Source organism: Lepisosteus platostomus, chromosome 17, assembly GCF_059453375.1.
Source record: "Lepisosteus platostomus isolate fLepPlt1 chromosome 17, fLepPlt1.hap1, whole genome shotgun sequence".
Classification (NCBI taxonomy): domain Eukaryota; kingdom Metazoa; phylum Chordata; class Actinopteri; order Semionotiformes; family Lepisosteidae; genus Lepisosteus; species Lepisosteus platostomus.
Window position 1 is genome coordinate 9,161,930 of NC_142627.1, and position 16,733 is coordinate 9,178,662.

General features: G+C 47.0%; 1 protein-coding gene across 2 annotated transcripts in view; it reads right to left on the reverse strand.

Annotated features, from left to right (window-relative positions):
• The window catches only part of lyst (lysosomal trafficking regulator), an 89,970-nt gene that overhangs the window by 19,137 nt on the left and 54,100 nt on the right, over positions 1–16,733 (reverse strand). Inside the window, exons 19-35 of one of the 2 annotated variants that reach the window (XM_088609865.1) lie at positions 16,321–16,494; positions 14,666–14,815; positions 14,065–14,202; positions 13,529–13,727; positions 12,803–12,931; positions 10,176–10,836; positions 8,024–8,204; positions 7,492–7,661; positions 7,008–7,238; positions 6,398–6,564; positions 5,692–5,844; positions 4,910–5,071; positions 3,613–3,804; positions 2,406–2,584; positions 1,576–1,785; positions 331–507; positions 14–90 (exon numbers count right to left, since the gene is read on the reverse strand). In XM_088609865.1, coding sequence (XP_088465991.1) covers positions 14–90; positions 331–507; positions 1,576–1,785; positions 2,406–2,584; positions 3,613–3,804; positions 4,910–5,071; positions 5,692–5,844; positions 6,398–6,564; positions 7,008–7,238; positions 7,492–7,661; positions 8,024–8,204; positions 10,176–10,836; positions 12,803–12,931; positions 13,529–13,727; positions 14,065–14,202; positions 14,666–14,815; positions 16,321–16,494 — 3,350 coding nt within the window. The remainder of the gene's footprint in view (positions 1–13; positions 91–330; positions 508–1,575; positions 1,786–2,405; positions 2,585–3,612; positions 3,805–4,909; positions 5,072–5,691; positions 5,845–6,397; positions 6,565–7,007; positions 7,239–7,491; positions 7,662–8,023; positions 8,205–10,175; positions 10,837–12,802; positions 12,932–13,528; positions 13,728–14,064; positions 14,203–14,665; positions 14,816–16,320; positions 16,495–16,733) is intronic. The other variant, XM_088609864.1, reaches the window with a different exon arrangement.

Here is a 16,733-nt window from a genome sequence, read left to right on the forward strand (position 1 = left end):
GGATGTACTGTACCTGTGTTGGACATTTGCCATTTTCTTTTCCCAGGCGGCTTTGCTATTTTTTTCTTCGGATTCATATTTCAGCTGTTCCTATAAAAACAAAAAGCTGGGCATGAAGGTAGCTAGAGGATAACGTGACAAAATTAGTTTTCACACAGCAGATCCCACCACCGTAAGCCTTATTATATCCTAATTAAAGACAGAGACTAGAATGCCTTTGGGTTATTGTGCATTATTGTTTCTTTAGCGGTGGGAAGGGAGCCCGACGCGTCTCACTCCGGCTCACACGAGACGAGTCCGGCGTCGCCACGGGGACGGCAGCCTGCTTACCTCTTTGATAGCCTTCATGAGGTCGGGCTTGGGCGGGGCACTGGGGGGGATGCAGCGATGGCCACACAGCTTCAGGGAGGTCATGAAGACGCCCACGGCGGCCTGCTCCTCCTTGGACAGATGCTCCTTGTGATCGTGCAGCAGCTCGTAGAGGTATAGGGCTAATTTTGGGCCGTGCTGTGACCAGCAATGCCCCCAATCCCCAAAAAGAAAAAAGAAGAAAATAAAAAAGGACTTTTTTTTTTTTAGAAGAGTGACCATACAAATCCCACACTGTGCCACTTCAGTTGTGAAAGAAAAGGTTTTCTTGAGTGATCTAAGTTTTGCTTTCTACTTTCTGTCCCAACAGTTGCCAGAGATGCACCGAGAGAACAAAGCTGGTTGCCATGGCAACACAAGCAATGAGCCCGATAATGAAGACCTCCTCGAGTTTTTCTTCAGAACAGCAGCTTGGCAGATGTCTAGATATAACGCACTGGAAAATGGCACTTGCTGGCAGCTGAAAGGTTACTTGCCTTCCAATTTGAGAATTTTTTCTATCCGTTAACGTCAAAAATTTGTTTTGATGGCCTACCATCACAAGACGCGCCTCCGAAAATTGACTTTTTTTTTATTTTGGTGCGTCTCAGGCTGGAGCTCCATTTCTTACAAAAAAGTAATTATTCACAAAATAGCTTTTTCATGTTAAGGACACGGTTATCGATTTTATGTCTGGTTGTCTCACCCTTTGAAAACAACACTTCACAAAACTGCTCTGTCACTCAGCTCCAAAAAGCATCACGAATAAAATTTTCAATGCATGAGGATCTGAGCGCAGGCAGTGTCTTCCAGGCACCACGCCAGCTTGCTCTGCAGGATATACAGTATACATGGAAGTGCATTTACAACTGAGAACAGGGGGCACTTTTTAACACCAAGCATGGTGGCAGTGGGGAACAAGCTGCCCAGCCATGCTGTTGAAGTCAATACCCTGGCATCTTCCCAGCTGGATGAGATCCTCCAGACAGGACAGGAGGCACTGTTTTACACAAAGGCTGGTGGGAGAGTGAAACGGGCTGACAAATCATGCTGTTCAAGCCGACACCCTGGTTTCTCTCAAGAAACCGCTGGAGGAGATCCTTGGATCAATTAACTACAAACTATCGAACTGATCTGATAAGCTACACGGTCTCTCCCTGTTCATAGCCTTTCTTAAGTTCTTACATTGGACACCTGCTGGACTGGTTGTCTGCGAAAGGAACTGACCTCCAGGCCTGGGCTGAGGCACTCACGCAGGATGTCGGGGTGACTGTGGTCGTTGACGATCTCCAGGGCATGCTTCCTGTGCTCCAGGGGGCGAGCCGGGCACAGGATGTGGACCAGCAGGCGGCCCATTTGGACCCGGAAGGTGTCCCGACAGGACCAGAGAATTCGCCTCCACTGGCTCCGGGGGGCACTGCCTCGGCCCCCAGTGCCCTGAGGGAGACAAGCCCACACAGCCGCACACATTAGCAGGAACCCCTCCTACCGCTGTCATGGGCATCTCGATTCTTACGCTTACTGGAGAGGACTGGTGGCACTGTGGCTAAGGATCTGCGCCTGTGGCTGGAAATCCTACTCCGTTGGGCCCCTGAGAAAGGCCCTTAACCCCAGCTGCTCCAGGGGTGCCGTATAAGTGGCTGACCCTGTGCTCTGACCCCAAGCTTCTCTCCCTGTCTGTGTGTCTCATGGACACACAGACAAATTCCTAATGCAAGAAATTGTATATGGCTAATAAAGTGATCTTATCTAATTCTCAAATTAGAGAGGAAACACAGCTGATCTCTGGTTCATCATCCACACACTAAACGGATTTGGTTGCAGAGTCAAGAACATTTCCTCCAACAGGAAGGAAATTGTATATGGCTAATAAAGTGATCTTATCTTACTGCCCTCAAAGCAAAGACCTCGAAGACAATACAAGCACACAGACCGGCTCCAGCGCGTGCTCTTCGCATGACCAGCAGGGGGCTCCAACACAACACACGTGGAGACTCCGAGCACTGACGCTGCCCGTCGATACTCGATTATTTCAACGGGGGCTTTCAGGAACTCACAAAGCCTGCTTTGATGCCTTCCATCATGAGCTTCAGGATCTCCTTCTGAAACGTCTTCATGTTGGCAGGGGGGGCTGGGGTGCCGTTTTCCTCTGGGTGCTCACACTGGGCACCCGCAGCTTGCTGGTGGCTGGGGGACTCGGGGATATTCAGGAGGTCAAAGAAGTCCTGGCTGACATCTACAGACACGGAGAGGCCAGAATTAGTACATTAGTGCAGCTTCACATCGCACATCAATACACACGTGGTTCTCCCAAGACAAAACTCACACAGCTTCCGAGGTGAGGAAACAAAACACTTGGAAAACATTATTTTATAGTGTTACTTCACAGATCTAAGGCTAGAAGAAAATTAACTGCTACTTTAAAGGAAATAAAAACAAATATCAATTCCGAGGAGAACTGGGCTTTTTCTTTAGGAAAACAAAGCCTGGGTACTGACTTTGCAAACAAGAGTCTACAGCTCATAAAACCTAAAGCAGATTGAAGTGCTGTGCAGTGGGAGTCTTACCAAGCTCCTGCCACTCATTTCCTTAAGTGTTTAAGGAGAGCAAAACCGCAGATGACTGCAGCTCTGGATCAAACTTGCATGCAACACCAAGACACAACAAACATTTATTAAAACAAAGACATGCCAACAGCCATATCACCCGGCAGTTCACAGCTGGCAGCCCACTGGAGCCCAGCAGGTGTCAGCCTGGTCAGTACCTGGATGGGAAACCTCCTGGGAAAAACTAAGGCTGCTGCTGGAAGAGGTGTAAGTGGGGCCAGCAGGGGGCGCTCACCCTGTGGTCTATGTGGGTCCTAATGCCCCAGTTTAGTGACAGGGACACTTTACTGTAAAAAGGCACCGTCCTTCGGATGAGACAAACCCAAGGTCCTGACTCTCTGTGGTCATTAAAAATCCCAGGACATTTCACGAAAAGAGTAGGGGTGTAACCCCGGCGTCCTGGCCAAATTTCCCATTGGCCCTTACCAATCATGGCCTCCTAATAATCCACATCTATGAACTGGCTTCAACACTCTGCTCTCCTCTGGTGTGTGGGGAGCGTACTGGCGCACTATGGCTGCACACTGGGGGTGGAGGGGAGTCCCCATCATCTGTAAAGCGCTTTGAGTGGAGTGTCCAGAAAAGCGCTGTATAAGTGTAAGCAATTCTTATCATTAAGAGTTCTATGGGGTTTCAGGACCGTGCAATGGGGTGTCACCTTGGTAGATGAGCCTGTTGACGGCCAGCACGGTCAGCCTCTGCAGCCGCTGCACGTACTCCGCCTCCGCCGCGCGGATGGGGTTCTCCTGGCTCATCCTCCTCTGCATCATCACCGCCAGCTCATCGCTGGCCACGGAGCGCAGCTGCGTCAGCAGGGAGTCGGACTGCGCCAGGGAGAACCTGCGAGGGCCTGCGCACGCACACGCACAGGGAGACACGGCGTTAGCCAGCTGCCCGAGCTCGAGACGAGAGGGGCTTCCACAGCTACCGAGCACTGCAGCACGCGAGAAACCTCAGCTTTCCAGTTTGGAAAGGAAAATAATATTAAGAAAACCCATACGCTAAAAGAAATTTGCTTTTATTATTATTGTTTGGAATACTCGTACATTTACTCCCAGCGTCTTTCACTCACTAAATTCTACTCACATACTACAAGCACTTTGAGAATCTACTTTCAAAGGCACTATATAAAATGAATTTAATATTATTATTTTCTCTAATCACACTTTGAGAAACTTGGAAGACTTCCACAGATAACTGTAATGCAACAAGTACCACTGCAAAACGCTAAATGCACCGTAAGAGGTATCTCAAGCACACCGTTTTGGGTTTTGGAGCCTCCTGGTCAGAAAAGGAGGGAAATTGCCCTTTTGTAAGTTTAGAAGTTTAGAACGGTTCAGGCAACAGACGTTCTCACCTATGTAATAACAACGTCAAGACACAATTCACACAGGCTAGCTTCTGAAGCAACTCCATAAATATCTGTAATGGGATTATGCTTAGTTCTTACCCCAGGCGAATTTACATTTGATCAGTTATCCATTAAATCCAAAAAATAATCAAATGAAAGCCTATTAAAACATCGTAACTCAACAGTTCTTTGGGTTTTCAGAGCATTATGAAAAAATCTTAATCACGAGACTTGAGCGCTGGCATTAGTAAGGTGAGAGGTAAATCGGTTTCATGCAGTTATCTTCATTTCTAAGGCTGGGGGACCAGCTGTCTCCCTCCCTGCATTGCAGTGAGCTGGCGTCCCTTCGCGCGAGGCATACCGTCAGGAGAGATCTTTCACTACGTTCAAGGAATAATACAAAAAAAAGAAATTCCGACAGCAGGAAAAGGGAGTCAGATTAGATGCAGCGAGCAAGGCACCAGTGATCGCTCGGTCACTGGGCGAGTCAGAGGTTTTCATGCGCGAGTTCTCTAGGCTAAGTGTCCGCAATGGAGAAACATTCTGGAGGAAGGGGAATGTTGTCCTCCATTGAAGCGGACAGGCACGGAGGCCATTACTGCACCTGTTTCACTGGGAAAGACATAGCCCGGGGATCCCGTGGGGGACGGGAGGGGAGACTCCAGGGATAAAAAGCCGTAGGAAGCGGGCAGCGGAATCTGCCCGAAGGAACAGTAATGCTGTCTCGGGATGCGTGGGATAATGGAGTCTTTCATGGCAATTGAACCTTGGTTTCAAACAGGTGCAAAAATAACAGAACAAGGAGAGCTGTGAGTGACCCGCGCGCAGGTGACGACGGCCGCCTGTCCGACGCACAAGGGAGCCCACGCTAGGAGGGGAAAAGAGGCTTCAGGCACCCTGGTCACACCAGGGCTGAGACCCTTTGTTTGCTCACTGAACATCATGCTGTCCGGCCTCAAAACGGCGCAAGGCAATTTGCAGAAACAGTCAAGAGGATATAAAAAAGTATTTTGACAAATTCCTTATTGCAAGAGGAAGACGTCGGTCATTGCTCTGTATAATCTACGGCTCGCAGGTTTTCTTACACCAACCCCCCATTCCAGTCACCACAAACACTGATGCCCTCACTCCAATGTGAACTGGCATTGTTCAAGCTGGAATACAGAGTCACGATACTCTTACAATACCCACATTTACTGTCATCAATGACACAGACCCTTGAATTTAGATTTATAGTATAATATGTAATTCTTCTGATTAGGTGAAGTACTTTTACAGTAGCTATGGTGAGGGAGAGATTACAGCATTAATGATCATGCTATGTGCCCTAGATGAGTATGCTGAATGTGAATACCTACTGTATATCTTGCAGGGGTCTTTTCTCACCTGCAATGCTCTTGCGCTTCTGGTAGATGGCGCTGTGCTGGAGAGGAGGTAGGTGCACTGAGCTGCTCAGCTTCTGGGGGTCCTGATTTGCTGTCGTCTTGATGAACTCTATGGCTGACTGGAGAACCCGGAACTGCAGAGCCACAGCCATTTCTACACACATCGGGGAAAAGGGAAAAGGGAGGAGTGAGACATGCAGGAAGACATTCCTTCCCTGTCGATGGAAGGATCTGTGTTTGTAAGAGCTGGGCGGAAAAAAACAAAACTGCAACTGAGATTTTCTGCACTTGTGTTCAGAAGGCAGGTCAATTAAGGGGATAGACTAAATCAGTTACCATTAAGGCAAATTTTCCATTTTTGGTTTATTGACAAGGGTGCTTACGACATTACCAGGCATTACTGTAGGCCAGTGTTCTTCAAATTCAGTGCTTGAAGGCCACAGGGTCTAACAGTTTCCATTCCATTTTTAGGTAACTATAGTTAGACTTTAGTTAATTTAACTAATTACTCTCTTATTTCAGCCACTTACTCCCTTTCCCAGGTCTAAGGAAGGTCATGATTCCAAGAGAACTGTAATGATTGTGGGTTAGCCTAACTCCCAATTACTTTCCACCTGCTAGCTGGATTCTATATAGGGATCTCCTGGCTGGGACTGTGCCCCGTGGTCCCGAATCGACTCTGCCTGCCAGAGGCCCCTAGGCCTTACCCTGTGTGCGCTTGTTCTTGCTGGTCTGCAGGTAGCCCAGCAGCGTGATGAGGTCCTCGATGATGCGGAAGTACTGAGAGCCCGAGGAGCTGCAAGAGTGAATGGTCACCGCCACCAGCACCTGCTGGATGTCACACACCAGGAGCTTGTAATCGTTCAGCGGGATCCTGCGAAGGGGACCAGCAGAAAGGAGCCATCACACCCAGACCGTACAGCCTTCAGACAGCCATGATCTACACATCCTTATACAACAGCAGATCCTTCCTTCTGCTCAGCTTCTGGAAGATCTGTACAGATGGCACTATAAACAACAAGTGATCCGCTGTACTTCCGTAATCTGATAGGTGCTATACTATAATACTCTATTCTGATAGGTCCTATACAAATATGAATAAGAAAAATAAAAGTGTTATAATCTAGAGGCTGGTGATCTCATTTTAACACCTTGTGGAAATTAGTTTATGAAATCCCACCACAATGTAATTGAAGGGCAGTGGGGTTTTTCCAGGGTCAGATGTGGGTTTTGCTGCTGGTTGCTCTGCTTCAGGACCCTCAAGGGGTAAGATCTGAATTAGATCAGAGACCAAGCGCTGCGAGACAAGTCAGTTACCTGTTTTCCAGGCCATTGAGGGCCGCCAGCGTGTTGAAGAGCACGTAGAGGAGCCCGTTGTCCAGCAGGATGTCGGCCAGCTTGGAGCAGGCGTTGAGCAGCTGCAGGAGGACAAACAGCGTGTTGTGCACCAGCGTGTTCTCGTACAGGGAGTTCTCGATCAGCCCCAGAACCGGAATGATGCATCTCTTCAAGAAGGGGTCGACCTTCTCCATGTCCTCCAGGTCCAGGCTACACAAAAAGGTGAAGAAGAAAAAGGAAGAGCTCACTTTTTTGGTGGCAAGATCAGTGTACTAAGCACAGAATCTCACTTGTATCTCCCTTTTTGGATAGTTTCAGAAAAACCATGCAAGGGGCCTCTTGGACATAATTAATGACTCTTCTGGCGAATGTGGAAATGCAAACTAGGTTCAACAGATACATAGAGGTCAGGATCTGTAACTCTCTACTCCCTCCCTCTCTCTCTCTCTCTCTCTTTACTCACTCCTCCTCCATGCCCACCGGACGGCCGAACATCATCTCCAGGAAGCACTCCAGGAGCCCCTGTGTCCCCTGGTGCAGGTACAGCTGATTGGCCAGCAAGGAGAACCCATAGTTCTTGAGGAACTTCTCTCTCTGATCCTTTGTTGACCGGATAAAGTACGCATCCAGCAGCTTTAGGAAAGAAAGATGAACAGTCATTTCTGTTGTACAACTCCTTAACTGTTGCTACTTCATGTTAACATCAATGTAAAACACATAAGAAGTGTAAACCTCCTGTTCACATGATAAGCATCTCCGTGGTTAAGAGACATGCTCTACAGTACATGCGCTGATATGAATTACTGCGATGTGAAGCTCAAATTAGTTCTGTTTGACATAAGTTGCCATGGTCGACCTCATCACATGGAGCTCATTTTCCAACTCCAGACTCTTCCAGAAGGCACATCTATCAAGGAGGGAAGAGTAAGGAGAAAAGCAGGGAAAACAGGAAAGGGGAGAAGAGAGGACGCAGGCAACAGAAGAAGAAGCCCCACCTTCATGACTCCCAGCTGTATGAGGGGCGAGGGGTGGTTGACCAGGACGATGAGAGCCTCCGGCTGGATCAGCTTGTCCATCACGTCTTCCAGCATGAGGTCCGGCAGGAGCAGCAGCACGCCCCGCAGCAGATCGTACAGGCCGCAGCAGATCAGCACCAGGCAGTCCTCCGTGCTGGACCTGCAGGCACGCCGCAGCACGAGTCACACACCCTGCTCAGACACTGCACTGCCAACATTCAAGGCCTCATCTATGGGAGGAGGACTGTGCTTCACACAGAGGCTGGGCCTTTAAATAACACTGCTGTTTTTACCCCCGCACTATGAAACTATTAAACTCCCAGCCTCTCGTAGAGCCTACGATCTGCACCCTTACGGTGCCTTCTTTCTTTCTCAAAACGTGAACGCACATTGAAATCTCCCTCTACCTCACGTGTCAAGATGTTTACTCTCCATAATTTTGTATCCTTTACTTAATTCTGTCATTGTTTTGCACATTACCTGTTACCTGTTGTCTTGCACATTATCTGTTGTTTGCACTACTTACCGTCTGAGAGCTAGCTAAATATCATTTTGTTATACCATAAACCTGTGTCTGAGTATAATGAAAATAAACTTCAACTTAAACTTGTTCTTTAGGAAGAGGTCATTAAAGCAGTATTACTAATACAAAAAAAACCCAAGTATTGTTACTTGCACCACTTTCAAAGCCACGCAGCAGTTTCGAATGAGCACTTCATTCTTCTAGCCAAGTCGGCTCACTGCTCGAGTTGTGGGTCTTTTACAGGAGAGATGAAAAGGGTCCTTGTCAGGGCGTCTCCCAGTGCCTCAATCCAAGAGCCCAGACTGGCAATGAGTGAGTGGGAGTGTTACAGGAAAGATACTTTCAGAGATACTTCACTGCAAGCTCAGTGAAGGCTGGCACTTTGCACAGTGGCTGGACTTTGTGAACACGGAGGTCTCCTCCATCCGGTATTGCTCTTGAGGTTAATATCTTTTTTTATCATGCTGATGTTTAAATGAACAGTCTGATTTTCTCATTGCTCAGTGAGTGATTTCATGTATTTCATGTATTTTCACAGTAGGGAAGAAAGCCAACAATCACAAGTACCGATTATCATTACTCTCAGACAAGGATCTGTAAAACTTTCATTTTCATTAGGGCACATTATGGAAGGGATTTTCTGTTACAGTTTCAGCATGGCTTTTCACGTACTGCACTGTCCCTGTTAAACCAGCACAGGTCAGGATAGAGTACCGCTGCAAAACAATTCTCACTTTTTTACAGCAGGTTAGTAATGTGGAATACTGCACCAGCCAACATTTGACTTCAGCTCCATTTGCTCTAGAAGCAGATTAAACTGGTTCTTTTGACAGCCCATGCTGTAACTGTGTACACAGTAAACTCAGTATTGCAGAACCAATATTGAAAGCACATACTGGCAAATAAGAACTTTCTTTCAAAGGGATCAAAGGGCACCCCCCGAGGAGATAATGAACTACATGCTGGCTGAATTGAACTCACACACGAATGCAGTGAGTCCATAAACGAAGACATACTTTAACCTACATTCACAATGCACTGAAGCTGGCCTAGCGGAGTATACAGCTTATTATTGTGTATGTATGTCATATATTATTATCATTGTAATAAGATGTGAGAAACGTTTTCTCTTTTTTAAAAAAACAAAAACAAAAGAAGAGTCAGCTGTGGGTTTTTTTTCTTTTGTCTTGGCTGGCTCTCGGCTAAGGACGCCTGTGACCGCACTCAGAGGAGAGTGAGATGGTGTACACAGAATCTCCGACCCGCCCTCCTTTGAGCTGCAGAGCCATTCGTCTTTAAACACAGCCACCACCTCACAGGCAGCAGCTCAGCCTGAAAGAGCTGGTGAGGGCTGCTGGGTGTGCTGCACTGAGGAGAGCCGGCAGAGCTCGGTGGTGCTCAGGATATTGTGTGCTGCCACTTTAGGGAATCCTGCTCCAAGTGACATGACGCAGGAAAGCTTTTAGCAAAACTGAGCAGTACATGGAATTATTCCGCAGGAGAAAAGGCACGAAGGGTTTGCCGTCTCACCGTAAACACGCACGTGTAACTGCACGAACATTAAGCACAAAGAAAACGGGGTTTGTCTGGCAGCCTGGCCGGCCTCACCTGTCTCCCGTAGAGTCGGGTCTGCTGTAGGCACGCTCGTAGCCGGGAGAGAAGGTGTAGCTCTCCCAGTCCTCGGGCAGCTGGCCCCTGTCGGCCAGGCTAGGCCAGAGCGCGATGGCCAGGGAGCCATTCTGGGCCGGGAAGGCGAGGCCCAGGCTCGCGAAGTTGCTCTGGCTCCTCTGGAAAGACTGGATGCCCTTCAAGCTGTCCGGGCGTCGGATGCCCTCCTCCGCCGGGGGGTCGAACTGCTCCTCCGACTCGAGGCTTCGCGGGCTGCCCTCGCCGCTGCCGTCCGCCAGGCCCTCTGGCCTGCTGTTCTCTCCCGCCTCCTGCTCAATGCGGATGGTGGGCGTGCTGGAGAGCTGGGGGGTCTCGCCCGCCTCTCTGGAGTCGCAGATGGTTTGGACCGACTCGCAGCTGCTGACGAGATGCTCTTCGCTGGCCCTCTTGAGGGTCTCGGTGGCCCCGTGCGCCTGCTGGGCCCCTGAGGACCGCCTCTCATGCCCGGCTCGCCTGCTGGGCTCCCCCAAGGCTCGGCCCGCCTGATGGGGGGGCAGCGGAGGGGAGGAGGTGGGAGAAGGTGACCAGCTCTGGGGGTTGCGGAACTGGCTGTCCACCACCAGGCCAGTCTCCCGCTCCGAGCTGTGGGCCGCGATGGTTTCTGGAGACAACAGAGCGAATTCAATAAGGATCTCGTCTTTTATGGACGCCAAAACCCAAGGGGAATCTTTCTGTCAAACGGCAAGTGAAACATCTTCAAAATCCAACCACTGATTTTGCAAGTAAAATAGAGTACATTGAGCCAAATGTTGGTTAGTTGCTGTTGCAGATGTCTACATCAATACTCTACACCAGTGGTTCTCAAACTATGGTACCGCCGCAAGGTGGTACACCATATGACCCTGGAGCTTGGTTGTGTGCACCGAAAAATCAGGACGGGTTTTCTATTTTAATAGGCGTTGAATACGCAGCTTAGTTACTACCATACAGCACGCACTACTACTTGAGTGGACACAAGAGCTACTATGTAATTCTATACTATTCTATAGGAATGTGTGCTATAAACGCAAGTGACCAATTGTATTTAAAAAAAGTTATCTCCAGCAAATAGGGAGGTAGAGAATATGTGTGATTTTGTAACAATGCCAATGTTGTAAGCACAGGAATGCATAGAAATGCGTGCTAAGAACGCTGGCAATCTTGTGAGCACAGGAAAGCGTGATAGATAACAGAATAATATTTAAGAACTGTTCTAGGTTAATTTTCGGAAAGTACACAGAGCATCTATGTTTCGCTCCCATGCGCGTGAAATAAAAACCTCTCTTAATTTCTGAGATGGACTCCTGAAACGGAAACGGGGAAAAATGCAAGCTTGCGGATTGCTAAAGCAGGTAAGCCCCACACTATTTTTGAAGAACCTTATTTACCGTTGGCAAAAGAGCTGACACGTATTACATGTGGAGAAAAAGCTGCTAAACAGCTCGACTGGCTGCCCCCTCCGAAAGACACAGTCACTCATGAATGACTGATATGGCGGATGATGTCAAAAGTACACTGATAGAGCGCGTTAAGATGAGCAGATGCAATTAGATGAGTCTGTAGATGTCGTCGATTTGACCAATTTGCTCGTTTACGTTAGATACGAGTTTGGGGGTACGTCCCATAAGGTCTTTCTGTTCTGTAAGCTGCTACCAACGGGAACTAGAGGAGAGCACATATTTAAGCTTCTGAATGAATTTATCGAAGAGAATGGAATCGACTGGAAAATGCGTTGGAGTTTGTACAGATGGTGCTAGAGCGATGACAAGCCAATGCAGTTGCACGAATTAGAGAGGTTGCTACAGAAATGAATGGACGCATTGCAACATCCACCGCGAGAACTTTGCTGTCAAGAAAAAGCCTGACGATTTAAAATCTGTTAGACTCTGTTGTGAATTGTATCAAGGCTTGTAAAATTAATTCACATCTGCTTTGATCGACTAAACAGGCTCACCCCTCTCACCGAAATTGTGCTTTTTTGTTTATTTTTAATTGTTGTTGTTCCTGTTTTTTTTTTCTGTAAAGGGCTTTGAGAAGCCACCTTTAAAGGTGCTACATAAAATAAAGTATATTATTATAAAATGTATTATATGTGCATGTGAGTGTGTGCACGCGCGCTCATGTTGGTCATTGAGAATTTCTGAGGTTTCTATGAGAAGACGACTTGTAGGTGGTACTTGGATGGTTTGGTTTGATCAGGGGTGGTACTTGGTCCAAAAGTTAGAGAACCACTGCTCTACACGATGCAAGTGATTCACACTTTCAAAGCGCCTTAGATACCAACCGCTCATAAACACTGGTATTCCGTGTCCCAGGGACTACCAGCTGCGTTTTAGCCATGGTGATGCAAAAGCCACCATCTTAAAAATGAGCAGGCTTAGAACTTCGTGAAATTTGTGAAACTTTGAAGCAATGATATCATTACCCTGAAAACAGAAAATGGAGGATTGCAGATTGATTTGGGTTGCAAGCGAACAGAACTGGACTTGAGAAACCTCTTTGGAAATGAAAGGACCTTTGAGATGTCATGCTGTGGGTTTCCCATGGCTTAAGAAAGGAGCACAGTGCTTCGGGGCGCTGAGAAATACCTTCTACAGGAGCCTCAGTGAAGCCTGACGGGGAAAGAGAGACAGTGGAGCTGCCGGCTGAGCGAACTCCGCTGCTCGAATGCCTGAGATACATGAAGGACTGCACCTTCTCCTGATAGAGCTTGCCATCTAAAATGCACACAAAGCAGAGACAGAGGATTAATGTCTTTCTGCAGACAACCATCCATTTCAGAAGTGCTGTGGCCTCTTACAGAGATTTGGCACCTGCCTGGATATCAACATTGTCCCACTGTTTTTCTAGCCTAGAAAATCTTTTCCTACAGTCCAACACTAGATTAACCCATAAAAACATTTAAGCAAGCAGCAATTCAAATTTCTTTAATCCAAACAGTATATCAATGGTAGATTCTGAAAATCTGCTCAGCCACTTGTACGTTCACAAACCACGTACATTCTTGTAGAGGAATTAAGTTAACATATCCATTAATAACTCAAGGTTGAGGACTGAAATGATGCCACATACCATTTGTCTTTTGACCAAGAAAATGTGCTAAGCAGCGTAGAAAGTTTTTATTTTGTTTGGTTTACTCTAAGATTTGAATCTTTGATGTACTTAAAAGACCTCCTCACAAAGAAGCTATGTGCTTGATGGTTCAGCCATTTCTCACCATTTAGTTACTTCCAGCCAAAACCGTCAGCAGCTTCCTGGCTGAGTGAACGTTACTCTAGGGCCCAAGTGAAATGGGGGTGGGGGCGGGGTCTCACCAATATGCAGAGAGAAGTAGAAGCTGGAGGGCGTGTGGCAGACGTAGGTGTTCGTGGGGGGATGTACTGCAAGCAGAAAGTTGTAGATGAGTCTGAGAAGGTCCAGGTCAGGGGGGGATCCCAGCACCTCCTGGATGATCTTGACGAAGGACAGGCAGACATCCTGTGGGATTGATGTCAGGTGCTCGTTACGATGCTCCTGAAGGACAGAAAGGAAACCCGAATAGGGGAACTCCATTAGAAAAAAGGCCTGTCCAGTGCACCAGTGAACAACAAGCATATTGACGTGAATAGCTCTGAGGAAAACACCAGACTTTCACAAGCTCACAGAGAATTGTAGATACAGAGGCTGCCTAATTTGGAGTGTTTGCCTCTCTTTACTTTTTTTCACAGGGTTAAACGTACTTTGCTGTAAGTACTGTAAAACATTGCAACCACACAGAAGGGCTTGTGGAAAGGAACAGCCCCTCTGCAGGAGGGCGGGAAAGTTCGGACTGCACGTGGTTACAGAAGGGCTTAGCGGCCCAGTGTTGTACCTGCAGCACTTGACAGGTGAGCAGGAAGTGATGGACCACCTGCGCCTTTAGGAGCTGCTTGATGTTGAACACCTGCTGGGGGTGGTGAACCCTGATGAGAATCTCCAGAGCTGCCAGCAAAGTCTCCCAAACGCCACTCTGAAAGACAACCAGACACAATGGCTTATTCATGTACAGTGTTGGGGACACAACAGTCAGGACGGCTTCCCCATACACATGGTGCAACAGACAGAATAACTCAGAGTTAACGGAGAAAGAAAGCTGAAATATAGCACAGAAAAAACCTTGAAATCAGTTCTACGCCTTTTACACCACATTGCATTCCCATCAGAATTATTTTTACCTGATTTTTCACATATCAAACAAGCCTTTAAAAGTCTGCAGGTTTACCCACGTGTGAACAATTATTGATTATCATAGCAGAGCATAAATTTGTAGTGTGCATAATGTTTAAACTCCCTTTATTTCTTATCCATGAAACTATCTCCATCACAGATTTCATGCTAAACCCACTACACTCTGCTGTGGTTGGGTCACCAAGATGAAAAGAAATAATTGTCGGGTGGAAGGAAACCATGGAGGGCAGCAGTCTAAGGGCTACCTGAGCCTTGGCCCAGATCTTCCAGTCCCGCAGCACCTCGGACAGCAACGTGAGGTCCACAACCACAGCCGTAGACTCCGGATCCAGCCTGAACTGGCCGTCTTCGCTCACAGTAAGGACCTGGCCACTGCAGCAGCCATCGAGCAGGGTCTGGGCACAAGCCACAGAGCAGTCAGGGTGGTGTAGACAATCAAGACAGGGACACAACTGCTTTCAGTCCACAATTAACCCCATAGCATGTCACCGATATGAAAGTTGTAATGTTATACCTTTTATCCTCATCAGGGGAAAACAATTTATATTGGTGATATACAGAATCAATGATGCCATCTCCATACAAACAGACCATCTGAATGACTATTAAAACAAAAGTCAACACGTCGGATGTTAAAGTGAGCTTAGGGTTTTTGTTCATCCAGTTCAATACAAATATTCTGGAAAAACTGGATTACTGCAAAACTATGCATTGTGTTCCAAAAACCCAGGTGTATGGAAATTATGACAGAGGAGGCAGACAAACTCGCAAACTACGATGGCATTGTAACATACTAGTACCAGTTCAAGAAACGTATCTGTACGAGATTAATGATGTCATACCTTAAGATTTAAATAATACCCATTCATAAGCCATTAAGAAAGGCTCCTGCACAAAGGAAACCATTCATTCAGCACCACTACACCGCCCATCACTCCAGCAGAACAAAAGCCTTACTTCTGTGCTCCACCTGCATTATTGAAACCCACTTTCATACATGTATGCGAGGAACAGATTATCTGTAATTATATAAATGGCAAGACAATGGAAAGGGCATGTTATGGGCCCAGGATATGGAAAAGGTCATATCCCTTATAGCTCTGTCATGACAATATTTGTAGATCTAGGCAAGCTGGGAAATATCAGGAAGGTGTGCATCAATTGAGGGTTGCTGGTTTGACTGACCACAGCTGGAGCTTGTGTATAAAACGGTGTGACAAACACAGCCCAAGGTCTTTTGTTTGGAGTCCAGAATGGTGGATATCAGTTTAGGGAAAATAATTATTTTCTCAAAGAATACAGAAGGTGAACTTTCACAGTTTTAAGGGAAAGAGGAAAAGAAAACTTCAAGAAAAGTAGAGTATTGTTGTCGCTAAGTCAGTGTAGGAGATTAGCTCCCTCACCAGTACTAAGACATGGAATATAAATTAGGATGTTATTCCACTTTCATGCAAGAGGACAAGTGTAAGTAATCCATCTGTGGTGACCAGGTTCATACATCAGACATACAACACTGCATTTCAGACATTTTACATTCTATCAGGCTTTCTGCAAACGTGAAAGTAAAGTGACAACCATTACAGTGCCAGAAAATGGATATCTAAAAAAATACCAAAAACAGATACGAGCTAACAAGGCCTTTGTAAAACCAACTCCTGCTCAGACCCAGCAAGTCTGTGCATTTCAGACAACACACAAGAGAAAGCTCCTGAGGGTAGAGGCACTTTTGGAATGCCAACTGGACAAGATTATGTCAGCAGGACTGAACACTCAGAACTTATTCGGCCTCCTTGATAGCCAGAGAGACAAGTTCAGACTGAAGTTTATTTATGTTCATGTTTTTGGAGCACATAACAGCAATGTCATGTCATGTTAATGGTTCTGCAGAGGCACTGCTGACCTTTAGCATATGGTAGCCCACGATGCACTTGGACTTGATGAGCACCTGGTGGATCATGGAGTAGCCATGGCAGCTCTGCATTTCGTGGACCCGGTGCTGGTTGTACCTCACGAGGGACAGGAGCACCTGCAGGGCTAATGCCTGAATCTTCTCACAGTCACTGAGCTCCACTGCCTAAAGAGAGAGAGAGTGAGAGGGGCTGTGTGGACGAGAGACGTTACCCACCAGCTTCTCCTGTCTGAGAACGCAGCCAGCAGTCCACCTCCAGAGGTTTGAATCTTCAAAATCACACTGTGCAGGAAATTACATTTCATTTCTGTGTGCTGTGCAGTCAAAACCAGACAGACTCATGAAAAAAGCAATTACCTACCTTTTATATAATGTCATTTTTTAGACAATGTGGGATAACTGCA